Below are 21,064 nucleotides of genomic sequence, written 5' to 3'. Positions count from 1 at the left end.
TTCTTGCAAAATTGTTTTCATTGCATTTTATTTTTTTTTGCAAAAATGGCCAAAAACATCATCTTGATGTGCTTGATTTTCACCTTATTCTATTTTAGTTTGGCAATTGAGGTTGGCCCTTTGCAAGAATTTTGTGTTGCAGATAGTACTAGCATGGGTAAGCACTGAAGTTTTCATGTATGTAACGGATTTAACTTATAAATACTGATAGCATATTAGTGTGTTTTAATCGATTATAAGAGATATTATTTACTGTATATTTTACATTATCAAATAAGAAATATTGTAGACAAATAGTTGTTGTAGGTGATCATGTTGAATGGTGTAATAAACTGCATTGTGCTAGTGCTACGCTACTTAACTATATATGAATAGAAAGATAGATCTACCGTATATTCTATTAGTGCACAAAATTTAAATTATTTTTGCAACTTATATAAAGGTATTGTTTCTAGAGGTGAAATTGAAATCTAAAATCAATGGTTTCAGAATGAATAGCCAATATAGTTATATGCGCACATGTTAAATTTTATTTTATATGTTCACATAATTCGAGCTAAAAATAACATGTTCATTGAATTAACATAATCTGTTTTAGTTATGTCCCTGACGATATCTTTTCATGTTTAATTACCAGTTATGCCAAGTGGTCTGATATGCAAGAATCTCATGCTAGTAGAAGCCAATGATTTTTACTTTGGTGGTTTAAATGTACCTAGCAACAAAACAACTCAATCGGTGTCAATGTGACTTTAGTCAATGTAGCTCAAGTACCAGGACTCGACACTCTTGGAATTTCAATGGCTCGAATCGACTATGCACCCAATGGAGTTAACCCTTCACACATTCACCCTCGAGCCACTAAAATGCTCGTACTCATCAAAGGTTCATTACATGTTGGATTTGTCACCTCCAACCCTCAAAATCGATTAATTCAAGAGTCATACATATCGGGGACGTGTTTATTTTTTCCGTAGGACTTGTTCACTTTCAAAAAAAATGTGGAAATAAAATTGCCATCACACTTCTTTCATTCAGTAGTCAGAATCCAAATTTAATAAACATTAAAAATACAGAGCAAGCCCTGCTAGAGTAAGTGAAGTTTATTTGAAAGCATTCTAAATAGATGAAGACATTTTGTTAATAAGAATTAATCATTGTAAAAAATTACTAACTCAACTCATTATTTCATAAGGCTCATTTAAGAAATCAAACTCGCATTATGTAAAGCCCAATAAAAGAAAAATGCTGCTTAAATTAAAAAAAATTCAAACTAAACCCCGCATGAAAATGCTCACTAATACCAAAGTCGTTTTGCTTGCCCCTCTTTCTTTTTAGGCAGGACTTCATTTCACTGTCTTTTAAAAATGTAAAAAAATCTAATATTCAGAATTCGAATTCGAGAACAAATTTCTGCCATTTGCCATATTCTTAAACTAAAATATTAATCCACGTCAGATGTTGCTTTCTTTTGTTTTTTCACTTTTCAGCTAATATATTTTTTTAAAAGTCAACCTCAGAGTTTTTTTGAATTTTTATTATAGTATATATTTTATTGTCCTATTCAGCAGGTCACATGTTTAAATTGTATAAACAGTCTATAAAGTAAAATTACATAAAATAAACCTTTATAATTCTGCTCTTCTTCAAATGTTGAGCATAACGAAAGCTTAGCTCATTGAGCTACTCTTTTGACCTTTTTATAAATTTTGTATGTTTCTGTCACAGTCAGCAGTTTCTAGGCCTGCATATAATAATTGTAGCACAAGGCTCTTCACTTTTTTCTTCTTCTTTTTCTTGGATGAGGTAATGTAGGTGAAAAATAATGGAAATTAAAGTACTGTACATCCTAAAGTTCTTCACGAGTCACTTGTGCTACCTTATTTGATGGGGAAAACAACATTGCCACTAAAAAGAGAACAAGTTTAAATTTGAGATATGAAAAATAAAAAATATTTTATGAAATTAAGTAAAATTTGCGTACAAATTAATTTTACTTGTATTTATACATGATTCTCTTTGAAAAAAAAAGTTCAAGAAGATTTGAGTGAAAACCATTATTATTTCGCTCAAAATATTCTTCAAACGAAATGTCATTATTTGTTTTATTACTCTTTTTTCTTCGGTGCGATATTTATTTTTGTATTTTATGTGAACGTGAGATATTTTATATATCATATTATTATTTTTTCTTTTGAAATTGAACAAGGAAACAAACAAAAGAAAAGAACCCTACACGTTGACCATATGCAACTTGTTGACGTCTTTCTAATAAAAACAGGACTAAATCAAAGTCAATACACTTAACATGCAATTTCATACTCATATTCATTGAACAAAGCTACACATCTTATGATTGTGATATGCTTATATTTAATGGAAAACTTTACTATAAGTTTTATTTAATTGATTCTATCTTTATAGTATAACAAATTGCATTTAAATGATGTTCTAATCCACGAATGTCTTAAGATTTACGTCAATGTTGATAAAACATAATGAGCAAACACCTCATTTCTTAATTAGATTAATCTCTTACCCCTAACAACCATACTTTTTTTCTTTCTTTATAAATATTTTTGTGAATTTATATCTAAATATATAGATATATCATTTTTTAAATATACTAACAAATATATCATATAAATTATTACACAGGAAATATTTATAATTATTTAGTAAATATTTCAACACATACAAATCTGAATCAAAAATAACTCTACATTTATTCTTGTTTTATATAATATGATAGTGTCTGAGTCAATTGTAAATACCTTGACTAATTTCACGAGCTATTTATATTAAGTTAGCTTGCGTGCACTTCACCTCCACAACCACTAGGCACCCGCTAGTCTGCTACCTCTTTTACCAAGCAATTTTATCTATATTGCTTAGAAAAATCTATTATCTTTTATCTTTGTTAGAATTTAAACTTAAAATTACCTTATTATTCTTAATCACTTTATTGACCACCCATCTTTGTTACTATATAGATAACATTTATAAAAATAAAAAATATATAATATATAAAATGGACCCATTTCAGAATAAGATGCGTCACAAAAATACTAGGTAAGATATAACACAACTTTTGAGGTGTCAAAATTCTTCTTTTCTTATTCATTGTTAAATTATTTATTTCGTTTATTTTAGTTTATGTGATATTTTTTTAAAAAAAATTATATGTTAAATTAAATTTAAATTGGGACGGAGGTAGTATATACCTAAAATATAGGAAGAGAGGGCCTACAAACAACCACCACCCCCGCTTGTCCGGGGAAGTGGAACCTCTCTCTTCTCTGTAAACACAAATCACCAGGGCACTCTGCAAAAACCCCCCAAAACCTTCACTTTCTCTTCAAGAATCGCTTGTTTTCTGTTGCAATTCTCTCTCTCAACAACTGCATTTAGCTCAAAGAGAAAGATCTCTTCTCCTCCATTTTCAATCTGCATTGATCAGTTCTTTGTCAGCTGCGGTTCTTCTACTTCATTTTGGTATCTTTGTTGTGTTTTCTTTGAACCCTTTATTGCGTTGATGTAAGAACAGAGGTGGGGTTATTGAATTTTCTGTTTCTGGGCATTTCTGGTTTCTGGGTTTAGTGTTGATTGATAGTGAACTTCTACCCTGTGTGTGTGTCTATTGTTGAATTCTTTCTTGGGTTTGTTTGATCAAGATTGAAATTTTAGTGTTATTTGTTCGAAATTCAGGAAAATCGAATTTGGGGTTTTCTTTTAGTGTTGAAATATTGGAGTTCTTGTGTGACTTAACGATTTGGGTACATTTCAAGTTGTCTAGTTCGAATTTTCGATCAGCTGTTAGCTGTACTTTTTATAGTTTCTTGTGTGAAGAAGGAAATGAAGGATGTTTTCTTGGTTGGTAAGGACAGTATCAGCTTGTTGGCGACCTTTAAGTCGATATGTCCCTATGAGCAAGGATGAAGATGATGTTCTGGGAGGTGAAGATGACCCATTGCTATGGTGTAGAGATCTTGAGAAACATTCATGTGGGGAGTTCTCCTTTTCTGTGGTCCAGGCTAATCAAGTATGTGAAGATCATAGCCAGGTTGATACAGGTCGTGAAGGTACCTTTGTTGGGGTTTATGATGGCCATGGTGGCCCTGATGCTTCAAGATTTGTCCGTGATCACCTTTTCCTTCATTTAATAAGTGAGATCAAGTTTCTTTATTTCCTTGCTTTTCTATTTATTTATTTTTTAAAATAAAAATGGTTGTTGCAGTCTTTGACAATGGAAGTTATGGTGTTTTTCTTTTTAGGCTTGGCATTGTAAATTTTATTCTTGTAATAGGACATGACCTTAGACAGGTGGCTATGGAGGATGCAGATTAGGATGAAAGGCTAGTAGTTAGTTGAGTGTTGTCTCACTTACCCTTTCATGCTAGTAGTTGTGGTATTACTCTGGTAGTTTATTATTCTTTGATTTCTATTACTATCTCTTATTTCATGTACTTCGATTATACTATTATTTGGTTGTAGATACTGTTACTTTTTTGCAACACGTTTTGTCATGCTATTTTTAGTATTTTGTCGTGGCTTCTTCACTTATGGTATTTCTTTTCCCGGACTGCTTTATTATATTTTCTCTTGAGCTGAAGGTCTATAAGAAACATCCTCTCTACCTCCCAAGATAGAGGTATGGTCTGCATATACATTACCCTCCCTAGACCCCACTTGTAAGATTACACCGGGTATATTGTTGTTGTATTGCAAAATTTACTGCCTCATAATAGCAATTACGAGTTGAAGTTTTGGAAGAAATGATATGCATAGTGATCTTCTTGATTATGTGACATGTGACAGAGTTGCAGCATTTTGCTATTCTGTTTATGTCAGCTCTAGTGCATGTTGTAGCAGTGTTAGCGATTTTTTCTCTAAGTGTGTCTAAGTAAATGTATAGTAGATGGTTTCAATTGTCACAAAGGGTTTTTCAACTCTCTCACAGCTTAGGCTTTGTTTCTCTTTTATGTTTTGCTGTAGACCAATTGCTTTTAGTTTATGGGTAATTTCTTCAGAGTGACAAACAGTAACATAGAAAAACAGAATCATCTTTTTGGTACTCTACTCTTGATGGTGGCGAGCAAACAAGTATTTCAGTCTCTCGTCTTCTGAAATTGAAAGGAATGCCATGTTTAGATGGAAATTGTTAAACATCTTTAGTAGAATACAAAGCAAACACCTTTTGATCATCTCTGTTATTAGTAATTGTCTGCAGACTGATATTTGGGTATTCTTACTGTTGTCAAACTCTCATTCTTCTACTTCACTAAAGAGTTATATGGGAACAAATAATATCATCTGCTTGCTTACCGTTCCATCTTTTCTGATTGGTTGTGTTGTGTTGACTAATTGTTTTTTGATCAGTGTCTTGTTGGCTTCTTGTTGTGCTGAATAATACCCCTCGTTTCCTGATTTCTTGCATTGTTTCATATATTACTTGAGAATTTTTAGGCTATGCAGCTAAAGACACATTTTTTTACAGAGCTTGCTCGAGAAAATGCAACAATAGATGAAGAAGTCCTTAAAAATGCCTTTGCTGCAACTGAAGATGGCTTCCTTTCTCATGTGAGAAGGGCATTTGGTATTACACCATCAATTGCGTCTAAGGGGTGCTGCTGTCTGGTTGGTGTTATCTGGAAAGGGACATTATATGTTGCTAACCTGGGGGACTCTAGAGCAGTATTAGGTCATATAGGAAGATCCAATAAGATTGTTGCTGAGCAATTGACTAAGGATCATAATGCCAGTATCGAGGAGGTTAGGAAGGAACTGATGTCTTTGCACCCAGACGATTCACACATTGTGGCTCATGTCGAGGGAACATGGCGCGTTAAAGGCATTATACAGGTTTGCTTATAAATACTAATATTACTTTACACTGCTTTCTTATATACTGTATGATCTCTTCATTGTTTTCTTCTTCTTGTACTTGAGTTGCTGCACTTGAGTCGAGGGTTTTTAAAAAACAGGCTCTCTACCTCCACGAGGTATTGGTAAGGTGTGCATGCACTCTACCCTCCCCAGACCCCACTTAGTGGGATTTCGCTGGGTATGTTGTTGTTGTTGCTTTTAAATACTAATATTGAACACAAACTTCATATGTTATGTGTCATTTTGAATTTTATATTCTGATATCTCATGACAGATGCTCATTCTTTTTAATCAAGAGCAATCTAGTTTTCCATCATACTCAATGTAATCAAAAGATTAGAGAGCTTAAACTAAATTATTGACCTTTTAGCTTGGCTCTCCTCATTCATATTCTCACCATACCTTTTCCTGTTTGATTTCATGTAATTCTCTAAATCTGTGGGACTGTTACTTTTGATTAGTTAGATTCATTTTCCTTTATATCTGTGTCTGCATCTTTTAGGTATCTAGATCAATTGGAGATGCATATCTGAAGAAGACAGAATTTGCTCTTGGTCCAGATTTCCCACGATTCCACCTTAAAGAACCTCTTAGGCGGCCAATACTAAGAGCTGATCCATCTGTGTGTTCAAGAAACTTACAACCAGCTGATAGATTTCTTATATTTGCTTCTGATGGGCTGTGGGAACTCTTAAGCAATCAAAAGGCTGTGGAAATTGTGCACAACAACCCTAGAGAGGTATTTCCTTTAATTTTCTGTTATTCTCATGACGTAGCATTCTCATTTATTTGATCAAAATGTCATGTTTGTATAGTTAAATTGATCAAAATGTCATGTTTGTATAGTTAAACTTATTTTGTTTATCCAATATCAGGGCATAGCTAGAAGACTAATTGTATCGGCCCTGGATGTGGCAGCACGTAGAAGAAAGTTGAAGTATGATGACCTTAAGAAGTATGACAAAGGTGTCAGGAGGGCCTTTCATGATGATATAACAGTCGTTGTCGTCTTTATGGATCACGAGATACTGAATGACGAATTACCTGTGCCTGAAATGTCAGTTCGAGGATTTGTAGACACTCATGGACCATCAGATTTTAATATTCTGCAAGAGGTTGCTACGAAGACGAACTCACACAGCTGAAACATACCAAACAAGTTGTTGACACTTCTTCTTTTCTAGGGAAACCTAGATGTGGGAAGTTTCTGACCTCCCATTTTCGCCTTGTTTTACCAATTTATATTTGATATACAGTCCAGATGACAGCAAGACTATCAGGTTACCTGCTTTTTACCCATATGCCACCATCCCACAGGTCATGGGCAACCTACTTTGTCTAAATTTTGGAATGTACACAAATTCTGTACAAAGACATACTGAGGAAACTGCCTCCTATTGTTTGTTTACCACAATATCTGTCAAAGTAAGGCCATAAAAGTTGGCATTGTCATCAAGAAAAGAAATACATGCTGTTTCAAGATTTATGCACATGAACCCCAGATTCTTTCCTTTTGAAGATTTCCTGCTTGTTCTAAAAATTGCTTGCAGCTAGGCAGAAAAGCTGTTGCTGATGCATCTCCCCTCTCTCTCACACACAAAAAATTACACCGTATTATACAAGGTTAAGATTATTTTTATGTATATATCGTTAGAATCCATTTGCCTTTCTTCATATGTTTACTTTATATTTTATATCCTCTTGGCGAAAATTTTGGCGGTGCTAATAATGCAGTTGAGAGACTAAAAAACCATAAATTTTCTTGTGCCCTTGTCTCTTAACTCTGCAAACATGGAATGACATGCTGTGATGGGATTTAACTGTTAATGTCTGACCGTTGGGCCTATGGTCAAGTACCACCTCTGGTCCATCTTAAACGTCATTTTAGTCAAACAAATTTGGTCGATATAAATCTTTTGTCTAAATTCTACAAAAGTGTTTTGGAACCAAGAAGGCATTAGTTATTTGTCTAAATTCTACCATTTGTTCAACAAATGATCTATAAAATTCTCTAAAGAGTCTCAAACAGTCATTTTTTGAAAAATGATAGGAGGAGGTAATTCAATCAAACAACCTTTATGATTAATGCTATTAAATGATTTTTTAGTGGGTATATCAAAATCTTAAACGACATTTCAAAATTAACTAATTTGGTCACTTGCCATCTCACGTTGTACTTTCAAATTAAGTGTATACTTTAGCATTTAATAACCCAATTCAACTGACTCATATAGTATACACGGTTTGCTCTCACTGAGTCGATAAACAACACAGACTTAATCTCACAAGTGGAGTCGAGGATTGTGAGTACACAGCCTTACCCCTACCTTGGAGGGATAGAGAGACTATTTCCGATAGACCCTCGGCTTAAGTAAAACATGTTAAAATCAAGTATGAAAAGGAAACAATAGCAACAACAAATAATATGATAATTGAAGCAAAAGAATCAACAGGTAATAATAACTAAGTTGATAAAGCAAAGGCTAATTCATCATATAAGTATACTGTTTCTCATAGCGATTGCCACTAATAATTCAAAATCCATGAACAGCTCCAAAATCTGCTACTCAACTTGATATCAGCTCTAGTCATGATTCGATCGAACATGACGTTGCTCGACACAACAATAACGACGTCTCAGTCCCAAACAAGCTGGGTGGGTGTGCTTCACACACTACCTATAATATTCTTGATAAGCAAAAAAATAATTTTATCAAACTAGCACCAAGCATGTACTAATCTGTTACAAAAGTTGATGGGATTCAGGTCTTTAAAGAATCCATGAGATACAATTCAAATCCTGTCTGGCCTCTCTCCTATGCCAAATATACATGTTCTGCAAGCATTTAAATCAAAAGAAAAGGATGAATCCCTATCTTCAAAACACCTATTGACACCTTTCTAAATAAACTTGTCCAAAATATACATAATGGTATGATCTTCCATATGTTCCTTTTTTCTTTTTCATCTTCTGTCCTGCCAGCTGATAACTGCAGCTTCCGAACTTCCTGGCATTACCCACATTGCTCCAAATATATTAAAGAAACATGCACCAGAAAGACTGATTCTGCACTTTCTTTGCAAAAAATAGGACAAATTGGCTTACTGCATTCCCCTTCCGCAGATTATCATGTGTCAAGCAAGCTTCATGAACAGTTATCAAAAGGCAGCCGCTTTTCAGGAGGCTTGCATCTTCAAAATATTATTATCCATGGCCACTCTTTGTTTAGTAACCAGTCATAACTAGACTTAACCGAGAAAATTGCATCTATTTTGATGGTCCTGAGAAGAGAGCATTTCCGAATTCCCGATCCTGAAAGTTCCTCCTTCGATGCAGATTCCAGTTGTCTCCAGTAAAACAGCCTTCCAGGGTGCATTCTTTATTGTTCACCATCTCATATAGATCTGGATGGAGCTCCTTAAGGGGTCTACTCTCCTTCCATTTATCCTCACATAGTCTTGTTTTCAACCCATTACCCACCTTAATTTTGGACCATGTCTATAAACTCTTCCCACAGATTATTAATCTGTTTCCACACTGTTAGCTCGCTTGATCGGATACGATCTTCTATAAGCACCAGTGATTTTCCGTTCCGTACTTGGCTCCTACTACTCTACAACAACACTGTCTCAATCCCAAACAAGTTGGGGTTGGCTGTATGAATCCTCATTATTCCGTTTAAGCTCAACTCATGTCATCACTATCCATACTCGGCTCTCACTACTTCTTTCCACTGGTTCTCCCCTGCCATTATTGTTTCTATATCACAATCTAAACATAAAGACTTTTTTTTGATAAAGAATTTAAACATAAGACTCTTGTTATGTAGTCTTAAGTTCTTTATCCCTAATACTCTATTTTCTTAGGCTTGGTCACATCTGCCCACTTGATCAAATGTATCCTCCTCTTCTCTGCGCACTTGACACCGTCCCTTCTCTACTTAGTTCCAGAAACAGCGATGAAGTCTTAAGAAGTTATGGCATGTCAGCTCAATTATGGAGAAAACATATAAAATCACTCACAACTAAATATGACACAACTGTGTAAAAAAGGTTTAAATTACATCAAGTAACAAAATGCTTCTATCTACATCAAAGAAAATCTTAATCTTCTATTTGGTCGACTAGTTCGAAATTGAGACATAATTGATCCATTGATTGAATAAACAGCCTCTAGCTAGTATAACCTACAAAAGCTCCACTAATTGTTTCATCACTTCACATTTCTATGTAAAATCTACATAACATTATGCATCACTCTATTTTTCCCCCTCGTTCTTTCTTTCCTGTAGTGCTGTGCAAAAAAATATCATAATGACAAGAACCCAATAGAAATTGAAAGAATTGGCGAACTTTCCAATTATGTTATGATGGGTCTCTTTGGTATTGAAGAAGTGGTTGCAGTTACTAAAAAATAGAAGGATTGTTATCAGAGTTGGTGTTACTGTTCTAGGCTTCCTTTGCTATGGCATCTAGCTAGTTCACACTTGTTTTTACCACTGAAAATATATTTTTTCTTTTGCTTTACCAATAAAATGATCAGAAGTCTAAAGTCTCAATGATATGAAGCGTGAACATTGAGATGAGGAGTTGGGGTCGAATTTTATATTTGATTAACTTATTTTAGGGAATTTTCATATAGAATTAGAAAGTAAAATATGTATTCTTTAAACTGCTGACTTGGTGCAAAACATGAATCAACTCGACTAGAAAACGTGCATCGACTTGAATGCACTCCTAAGGGGTCACTTCACTTGACTAGACAGTTAGTGGGAGTAGGGGGAAAGAAGGAAATAAGTTTTGTTTCTGTTCTATGTTAAATTGATAATTAGCACTCAAAGTTGTAATTCATAGGTGGTCTGATCCCACTAATTGTCTACAACTGTCACAGGATGGGTTATATTACTAGAAAATGGATCATACCCTCAAAATCTCAAGTTCTATGCACAGATAGTGTACAGATTCTTTACACCACCACCCTGCTGTTTCGTCGTTTTTCCACACATGTATGGGAAAGTCAATTTTCACTTGGGGCTCAATTTATGACCTGGTGGATGACTGAAAGTACAAATACACTACAGAGATTTCTTGCGCAAACAGTTCTGATTTATTGGTCAATATGGGTGATAGACATGGAGGCAAAAAACTACCAATGACTGGTGTGGGATTTAAAATTCCATTGACAAAGGACAGCATAGAGACAAGATCACTAAGGTGAAATGGCAGAAGCCCGATCAACATTTTTGAAGATGTACACTGATGGAAGTAGCTATGGTAATTTTGGACAGTGTGGAGGTGGTTGCATAGTTAGAGACTGCACTGGGAAGATGAAAACAACAATGGCCTTGTCTGGTATCAGGAAAAGACTACTTTGCTGAATGCCATGCCATTTGGAGAGGAATGCCGATTTGTTCAGAAAAGGGTTACATCAACATTATGGTGGAAGACTGGAATCTGATTCTTAACAAATAGTTTCATAACATTTTTAATTCCTTTTTGAGTTTCAAAAAATACAAATAGTTTCACACATAAGCAATGAAGCTGCCAACCCCTTCCCCACTCCCCAAACCCCCGCAGCAGGAGGACCACAGAGGCCATCAAAAACTCAATTCATGTGAATTAGATTTCAGCATACCTGTGCGAAGGGAATAAAAGGGAATAAACCTGCTGATTACCTGGCTGGACTCGGCAGAATATGTATGATATGATCATCTTCACTAGCCAAGAGGAGCTACCAATGGAACTTATAGGCTTGATTAGACTGGATAGGTGTCCAGCATTCAGAACTAAGAAGACTAGCAATATCTACATTTTCAATTCTTGATTATCTCTTATGCTTTATTAAACTTATAGGTATCTCATTGTAAATGGAAGGAGTCCTTCCAAGTTTATTTTGTTGTGTACGACTTTTGTACCTCGGAGGAGTCCTCCTAAGCTAACCTAGACCTGACACTGTGTCTGTATAGCATCATGCAATTATAATCTTCTGCTTATGATCAATTTGAAAAGTGTGAGCCTGTTCACCCTACAGTTAGGATCTGACTAAGATTTATGTCCTCTTCCTTCTGTACTTCATTGCTATATATAAAATATCCCACCCCACAAAGATACAGTTATAGCTGGCTTTGTAGTTCAGATTCATTTTTGACACATAAAAAGACCAAGCCCAAAATTAAAAAGGCAATATAAATATCTTCAAATTTATATTTATCAAAGCAATTCCATGTTACATCAACACAAAGGGAAAAAGGAAACAGAGGGAGGGAGAGTGAGTGTACTATGCATGTGTATATGATGTTAGAGATAAGACTTGGGTCAAAGTTAATACAAAGACTAGCTTTTTAAGATAATATTACTCTAAATGATGTTAGATGTCAGGATCCAAGAAACAAAAAGACTTTATTTAGACAAGATATATCAGATATAAAAAAATCTTTTGTCCCATTACATAAAAAGAATTACTGGAAAGATTTAAACAAAAAAAATCCTCAAAAACCAGATCATCTAAATTACATGCTAGTACATTCAAGGAAAGCTGCAAATATTTCGACAACTCATACCACGTTAAAAGATAGAAAGCACAAAGACACACAATTTCTAAACCAACAAAAGAAGCCATTGATGCTTAGTTGCATGTGTAAACTCCACTTGAATACCTGTGATCAACCTCATAAAAATCAGTCTTGCCCTCTAAAGCCGGCTGCAGAGAAATGCCAGACAAAGATCTAGTCCCTTGGGATGAAAACTTTACATAACCAACAAGCTCTAGCTCTACCCCATCATCATCTTCATTAATATCTATAGGGAACCTCGCCTTCAATTTGCCAGGATGACCTTTGAGCGGAATCTCATCAACATGCCATTTCAGTTCTCTCTCAGAGCGGTTCAACACAGCTTTAGGTGAAACTTTCAATAATGTTGGGTCCACTGGCAATTTCAGGACAAAGGTCACATTGGTTAACGGAACTGGAATATCAGGATTTGCAACATACTGCAGCATTACAGAAAGTAATGTCCCACTAAGACGCTTAACAAGTCGAATCCTCAAAGGCAATGGAGTTAAACGTGATAGCAAACTGTACTTAATAATTGGTATAGGCTCATTTGACGGTGCTGTCTTCACATGAAACAGACCATTCCCAAGGCTGCTCACACGAGAATTTTGCACGACAAACCTCTTAACAGCAGCAGTGTCTTCAACCTTGAACGAAAACTCAGTTTCCTTATCATCGGAAGACTTTGGTGGCAGCGTTCTTAAGTAAACAATGCCCATCAAACCAACTCTAGCAAGCAATGATTCTCTGAACTCAGCACTGATCTCCTCAGTTATGAACATTTCTGGACCATTCATTTTCTTCACCAACATATCCTCGAGATTTTTCCCAGCACCCTCAGCAGTGGCTCCAGCTGCAGCTTTAGGTGGTTCACTAGTCGCCAGTAATTCAAGCCCACCAAGTCCCTGATCTTTCTTCACCTTTTTCGTACCCACGTATTCAGAAGCATCTAATCCACCACCCCAAGCACCATTGATGCCTTCAAAATCTTCTGGCAGTGTTGATCCTTCATTACTAAACTCTATACCACCATACTCTCCTTCAAACCCTTCCACGCCGATGTGGGTTGACTGGCTAGCTGCAGCAGGTGGCAAGGAAGTCACGTCAAGCCCTGCCAATGCCTTTGCGACATCTGAACTCTCATTACCCTTGTCCTTCTTAAAACCACCCACCAAGGACTCTGGCTGATTAATCTTATCACTTGCGGCAAATGGATCCTGCTCCACCTCAATCTCCTCAATTTTCTCCTCCTCCTTTTCTCCACCTGTAATCGCCAACGTGGCTGCCACTTCATCACCCGCCTCCAACGTTTCCTGAGGCAACTCAAACAACGCTTTCGAAAACGTCTCCAATCCACCTTCTTGTTCCAACGAATGCACTTCCACATTCACCCAACTATCACCTCCCCTAATCTTATTCTCCGTATGAACAGCCGAATGCACCATCTTCGCTATACTCTCCCCGTGCATAGACGCCAACATAGCCGCCAACCTAATATTACTTACCCCTCTCAACACAATATCCAAAGCCATATAAATCTCCGCGTATTTCTTAGCTAACTTCTCCGGTGTCACATCCACACCACGACACGCAGTAACCACAACAGAAACAGCTTGATTCACAATACTAATACACTCAAACACATTATTAACAACCATATCTTTGTCATTATCATCAGCAGTCGTAATAGCAAGAACATAAATCGAATTAACAAGACGATACACAACCCGATACCTGGATTCAACCCCAACAATAACTTGACCCGAAGAAGCAGCAAGTGGGTCATCACCAAGTGACATAGAAGGATCGGAAGGAGATGAGTCAGAGGTAGGTTGTTGAGGTTGTTTGGAAAATGCAAGACGCGTCTGGCGAAAAGCTGAAAGTGCCATTAGGGCTCGAGATGGAGGAAACCATTCACGGGTTTGGAGTAAGATATCAGGACCATTAGTGGGTTGAAGAGAAAGTGCCAAACAAGACATTTTTGGGGTCGATCTTTAGCAGATCCTTGCTAATTTTTATACGCAGAGTATTGCTTACAGATAACAATTTCTGTATCTGCAGTGTGGATTCAAACTAGATCATGCTTATACGAGCAGATTGGCAGAGAGATTACTGTGCAGAGAATTTTGGCTGAGCTCTGGAATGCAGAGATCGGAGAAGACGGGATTTGGAAGAAGGAGATATCGGTTTGTAGCAATTGTTAACGGGTCGCTAAAGTAGTGATAAATCTTTGTTAATAAAATGGGTCCTATAGAAAGTCCATCTATTTCTAATCTCCAATGGAAATCAAAAAAATCCATCCATTTATAATCCTCTACTAGTTGGATTAATGGATTGCTGCGATCCAATGTAGTGTGCAAAACAGTCTTTTTATGAATTTTAGTTAATAAAATATTTCTAGTTAAAATTTAAAAAAAATATGTAGAAAAATGGTTGCACTCTATAAAATTATTTCTAAAGTTTGATTTGATAAATATTTGAACTTTATAAATCTTTACTGAGTTTAAAAATCACATTTAGTTAAAGTTTCATTTTTCTGAACTCTAGCAATGTATGGTAGAGTTGTTCCATTTTTGAACAAGGGGTATCAAATGTTATTTTAGTATTAATAAGTGGAAATTTTTTTAGACACATTTAATTCAAAATAGTGATCAGATTTTATTTGTTGATTCAAAAATTAATTATTCTACCAGTCACACGCTACAATGGAATAATACATGACCAACAGTCGATACTTGTTAACTTATACTGAGTGAATCTCTAGATTCATAATCGTATTACTATAAGTTACAAAAAAATCATTTAGTTATTACAATACTGAATAACGATCAGATGACAATAAATAAATATGATCATTTGATTTTAAATACGTGACAACTTAATTACAATCGTAAAATATGAGCTAGATAATCTCATATAAATTAGAACCAATAATAATGTTAAATACTTGTAGTTAACATAATATTATCCCTAAAATCTACCTCTTGAACTTGGGTGAAGTCCAGGGGTGTTAACTGGACCGGATCGGATCAAATCGATCTATTTTTTTTGGTCAATCGATTCAGGGGCCTGGTCAGGCCGAACTGGACCCTTAATGGGCCGGTTCGATCTCAACAGTAAAAATAATGTGAAAAAATTGGCCCATGACAATTAATGGGCCGTTGGGCTTGATATTTTTTTTCGGCATTTATGTATTCGAAAATTTGAGTCAATCATTAGTATAGTGTATCGCTATCTAGTTAATTTAGAAGTAATTATAACAATTTATATACTCACAATATACTATCTATTGTAGTGATATACTTAATTATATATTATATATATATTTACAATCTATATCTAATATACTAACATTATACAATCTATATCTAATATACGAGGGTAAGGAGGGGTAAGTGGGTTAAAGGAGCGTCTAGACTGAGAGTTGGTTCTTGGAATATTGGAACGTTAACGGGCAAATCCATAGAGCTAGTTAAAATTCTAAAGAAGAGAAAGATTAATATAGCTTGTGTCCAAGAGACCAAATGGATAGGTTCTAAAGCTAGGGAGGTAGACGGGTATAAGCTTTGGTTTTCAGGTAGATCAAAATATAGGAATGGGGTAGGCATTTTAGTAGACAATGATCTAAGGGATCAGGTAGTGGAGGTTAGGAGAGTCAACGATAGGATGATGTCGATTAAGGTGGTCGTTGAAGGAAGCACATTCAACATTATTAGTGCTTATGCGCCACAAGCGGGCTTAAGAGAGGAGGATAAGAGGCGCTTTTGGGAGGATTTGGACGAGTTAGTGGGAGGTATACCACCTACTGAGAAGCTTTTCGTGGGAGGGGATTTCAATGGACACATCGGGTCTATTTCAGGAGGGTATGATGATGTGCATGGAGGCTTTGGCTACGGGGTCAGAAATGTAGGAGGCCTTTCACTTTTGGAATTCGCAAGAGCTTTTGGGTTGGTCATAGCCAATTCGAGTTTCCCAAAGAAGGAAGACCACTTGGTAACATTCCATAGTTCGGTGGCTAAGACTCAGATAGACTTTTTACTCTTGAGGAAGGTCGATAGAGGTCTGTGCAAAGACTGTAAGGTCATTCCGATAGAAAACCTTACAACCCGACATAAGCTTTTGGTGATGGATTTAGGGATCAAGATGATGAGGAATAAGAGGGTCGGGGATGATCGATCTAGGATCAGATGGAGGAGTTTGACCACTGCAAATGCCTTGGAGATGGGAGAGAAGTTGAAGGCCATGGGGGCCTGGGATAGTAATGGAGATGCGACAAGTATGTGGGATAGGACGGCTAGTTGTATTAGGACTGTGGCAAGGGAAGTGTTGGGAGTCTCGACTGGTAGTCGTAGTCGGCATCGAGGAGACTGGTGGTGGAATGGAGAAGTACAAGAAAAGGTGGAAGCAAAGAAGATGGCGTACGCAAAGTTGATAGAAAGCACAGATGAGGTGGAGAAGTGGACGAATAGGGAACTTTATAAAATAGCGAGAAAGGAGGCGAAGTCGGCGGTTTCGACGGCAAAAACAACAGCTTTTGAACGCCTTTATGCTGAACTAGAAGAGAAAGGTGGGGATAGAAAATTGTTCAGGCTAGCCAGGGCACGGGAGAGAAGGGCACGCGATGTGGACCAAGTGAAGTGCATTAAGGACGAGCATGGAAAAGTATTGGTAGACGAGACCCTCATTAAACAGAGATGGCAGTCCTATTTCCATAAACTCTTGAATGAGGAAGGGGACAGAGACTTTGTGTTGGGAGATTTAGAACATACAGGGAGGCGTCGCGATTTTGGGTATTGCAGGAGTATTAAGGTCGAGGAGGTTAAGAGTGTCGTTCGTAGGATGCGCTGGGGAAGAGCAACCGGACCTGACGAGATTCCTGGGGAATTTTGGAAGAGCACGAGTTCGGTAGGTTTGGAGTGGTTGACTAGGTTATTTAATGTCATCTTTAAAACGGCAACGATGCCCGAAGAATGGAGGTCGAGCATAATGATCCCTCTATACAAAAACAAAGGGGATATCCAGAGTTGCAACAACTATAGAGGTATTAAGCTACTAAGCCATACTATGAAACTGTGGGAAAGAGTGGTAGAGATGAGGGTGAGGAGAGACGTGTCTATTTCAGAGAACCAGTTTGGATTTATGCCGGGACGCTCAACTACAGAAGCCATCCATCTTATGAGGAGACTGGTGGAGCAGCATAGGGAGAGGAAGAGGGACTTGCATATGGTATTCATCGACCTAGAAAAGGCTTATGATAAAGTCCCAAGAGAAATACTATGGACATGTTTGAAGGCTAAAGGTGTACCTATGGCATACATTAGGGTGATCAAGGACATGTACGAGGGAGCCAAAACCAGGGTAAGGACAGTAGGAGGGGACTCAGAGCACTTCCCAGTGGTGATGGGGTTGCATCAAGGATCAGCTCTTAGTCCTTTTTTATTTGCCTTGGTGATAGATGGATTGACGCGACAAATTCAAGGTGCGGTGCCATGGTGTATGCTTTTCGCGGATGACATAGTCCTGATCGATGAGACTCGCCGCGGAGTTAACGCTAAGCTGGAGGATTGGAGACATACCTTGGAGTCTAAAGGGTTTAAGTTGAGTAGGACAAAGACAGAGTACTTAGAGTGCAAGTTCAGTGAGACACCTCAGGAGGTTGACGTTGAAGTTAGGCTTGGTGCTCAGGCCATCCAAAAGAGAAGTAGTTGCAAGTATCTTGGGTCTATCATGCAAGGCAGCGGGGAGATTGACGATGATGTCACACATCGTATTGGGGTAGGGTGGATGAAATGGAGGCTCGCTTTCGGAGTGCTATGTGACAAGAATGTGCCACCAAAACTTAAGGGCAAGTTCTACAAAGTGGTGGTTAGACCGGCTATGCTGTATGGGGCGGAGTGTTGGCCAGTTAAGACTTCTCACATTCAAAAGATGAAAGTTGCTGAGATGAGAATGCTGAGATGGATGTGTGGGCACACCAGGAGCGACATGATTAGAAATGAGGCTATTCGGGACAAGGTAGGAGTGGCCTCGGTGGAAGACAAGATGCGGGAAATACGACTGAGATGGTATGGACATGTGAAGAGGAGAGACACAGATGCGCCAGTGCGGAGGTATGAGAGGCTGGCCATGGATGGTTACAGAAGAGGTAGGGGTAGGCCGAAGAAGTATTGGGGAGAGGTGATTAGACAGGACATGGCGCAGTTACAGCTTACGGAGGACATGACCTTAGATAGGAGGGTGTGGAGGACCCACATTAGGGTAGAAGTCTAGTTCATAGTCTCGTTATTCTTCTCTATTCATAGGTGTAGTAGTGCATTACGATCTCTTGCGCTTTGACTTCTGATTTCTGTTATTTCTGTTATTATTTATTACTTTCTATGCTTTGATTACTCAATTTTACCTGTGACGCTTTCATTATTTATTTAATCATTATTTGTTATTAGTCTTTATTTATTTGTATTTATTTGTTATCTATTTGTTATTTGTTTGTTGTTTTTCTCATAAAGTTTTTAATTTTCTATTCTTATCTAACATTTTTTATGCATTTATGCTTTTACTGAGCCGAGGGTCTCCAGGAAACAGCCGTCCTACCTTGGTAGGAGTAAGGTCTGCGTACATTCTACCCTCCCCAGACCCCATGTTGTGGGATTTCACTGGGTTGTTGTTGTTGTTGTTGTTGTATACTATATATGATAGTGATATAATTAATTATATATTATATATATACTTACAAAGTATATCAAATATACTCACAATATACTATCTATTAGTATGTATATACTTACATTATACTATATATATGTACTATACATATCAAGTATACTAACATTATACTATCTATTATAGTTATATACTTACATTATATATACTTACAATGTATATCTAATATAACCGCATTATACTATTGTTGTTCTCCAAATACACACGCAAATATACGTGATCTCAAAAGTAATATAGTGGCTCTTTTTGAGAGCCGGATGTTGAACCCACAATGAATATGCAACTAGGCTTAGTTAACTTTGCAATGAATTGAATTATTAGTGTGTTTATATCTACGAATGATAATATCAAAACTAGGTGAAAACTACTTAAAAGATGTCAAATAGAGTTATCAATTTAAAGAAGAGTCCTTGGGTTGTAGCAATTTAAGATTTCCAGTTTAACCTCCTTTACCTTGGTATCCAAGGGGTTCTCAATTACTGATTTACAGGGTTGATTTTACAATTATGATTTTTCAATTTCTAATTGTCTATTCTTGTTGACAGCTTAACTACATTGTTGAGCGGGGATAAGCATGAACCAACAAAAATGCATTAATCTTTTCGTCCTGTTTAGCAATCAAACATAGTGTATAGATATGTGTCACAATTATTCTATACACTAATTATTCTAGACAACTCTAAAACAAACATGCTTTTTATATTTTAGTATTCTATCTTCCTTTCATCTTCCGAGTTAAGGATAGACAACAAATATGTTTCAATGGTGATCAAGCATTAAAACAAGAATATAAGAGTAACTTCATATGAAACCCATTTTCAACCAAAGCAAACAAGAATTAAACTTTCATCTTATAGCTACAACCCAAGAACAAGAAAATTTAGCCCCTCATAATTTGTGAGATAATTACATGAAACATTTGTAACATAAACTAAAATCTAAAGTGAAAAGAAAGGAGAAAATATCACCAAACTAGATCTTCTTTCGTCTTCCTTCAGCTTCTCTCCGACAAGAACAAGTGCTCCCATAAAAAATATAAAAGGGCTCTTTATAACACCGGAAAATGAGTTTTTAAAGCAATTGCACTGAAGTCCGCGATGCGGACTTGTCTTGGTCCAATATAACATTTTATTTTTCCGCTTTTGGGACGAATTTAGCTTGCACATGTCCAAGGTCCGCTACGCGGACTTGTCGCGGACCACACTGCTTTGCCAAATAATTTCACGTTTTAGTTTCTGATCAACATATTTCCAAGGTCCATGACGCGGACTTGTCGCGGACCACACTACTTTGCCAAATAATTTCACGCTTTGGTTTTGATCAACACATGTCCAAGGTCCGTGATGCGGACTTGTCGCGGACCACACTGCCTCGTGAAATAATTTCATTTCTTCATTGTTGATTCTTCATGGCCAGGTCCGCGACTCGAACCTGACGCGGACTACACTATTTTGGCCAATACATTCCATGTTTTGGAATAAAAAGTGTAGGTCCTTATTTTGTGATGTCGATTTGCTTTGTTGCAGTGTATTTTAATCGCCTTGTGATTTTATTTCTCCCTTAAGTTTCAATTTCCATCAAATCATGCTTCTAATGTCCATTTGTACTCGCTTAGACCTGAAAGTTTCTAAACATGTTATTTAGTTACAACAATACGAAATATGCACAATATGAACTCAACTTTAGGAATTTTGTCTTCAAATCTAGCAATAATTTATGGATTTTAGTTGCTATTGGGCACGTAAATGTGCCCAAGATCAACTATTTATTATAATAATATACTTATATTATATATTATATATACTTACAATGTATATTTAATATATTCACAATATATTATCTATTATAATAATATACTCACAATATATTATCTATTAGTATGTATATACTTACATTATACTATA

The 21,064-nt window shown here is 36.6% G+C and overlaps 2 protein-coding genes across 2 annotated transcripts; one reads left to right on the top strand and one right to left on the bottom strand.

Moving 5' to 3' along the window:
* The first annotated feature begins 3,225 nt into the window (after positions 1 to 3,225).
* LOC129877297 (probable protein phosphatase 2C 43) lies at positions 3,226 to 7,376 on the top strand. The gene is made up of 4 exons (XM_055952776.1): positions 3,226 to 4,166; positions 5,498 to 5,862; positions 6,389 to 6,625; positions 6,762 to 7,376. Exons 1-4 carry the CDS (start codon positions 3,863 to 3,865, stop codon positions 7,029 to 7,031), a joined length of 1,176 nt encoding a protein of 391 aa, XP_055808751.1. The 5' UTR covers positions 3,226 to 3,862; the 3' UTR covers positions 7,032 to 7,376.
* Positions 7,377 to 12,260: 4,884 nt separating this feature from the next.
* Positions 12,261 to 14,698, bottom strand: LOC129876105 (uncharacterized). Its single transcript, XM_055951428.1, has one exon. It carries the CDS (start codon positions 14,417 to 14,419, stop codon positions 12,512 to 12,514), a length of 1,908 nt encoding a protein of 635 aa, XP_055807403.1. The 5' UTR covers positions 14,420 to 14,698; the 3' UTR covers positions 12,261 to 12,511.
* Between the last annotated feature and the right edge of the window lie 6,366 nt (positions 14,699 to 21,064).

The sequence above is a fragment of the Solanum dulcamara genome, chromosome 12 (assembly GCF_947179165.1).
Source record: "Solanum dulcamara chromosome 12, daSolDulc1.2, whole genome shotgun sequence".
In the NCBI taxonomy this organism is placed as follows: domain Eukaryota; kingdom Viridiplantae; phylum Streptophyta; class Magnoliopsida; order Solanales; family Solanaceae; genus Solanum; species Solanum dulcamara.
Note: the sequence above shows the minus strand (reverse complement) of the source record. Positions and strands in the feature narration are given on the sequence as shown.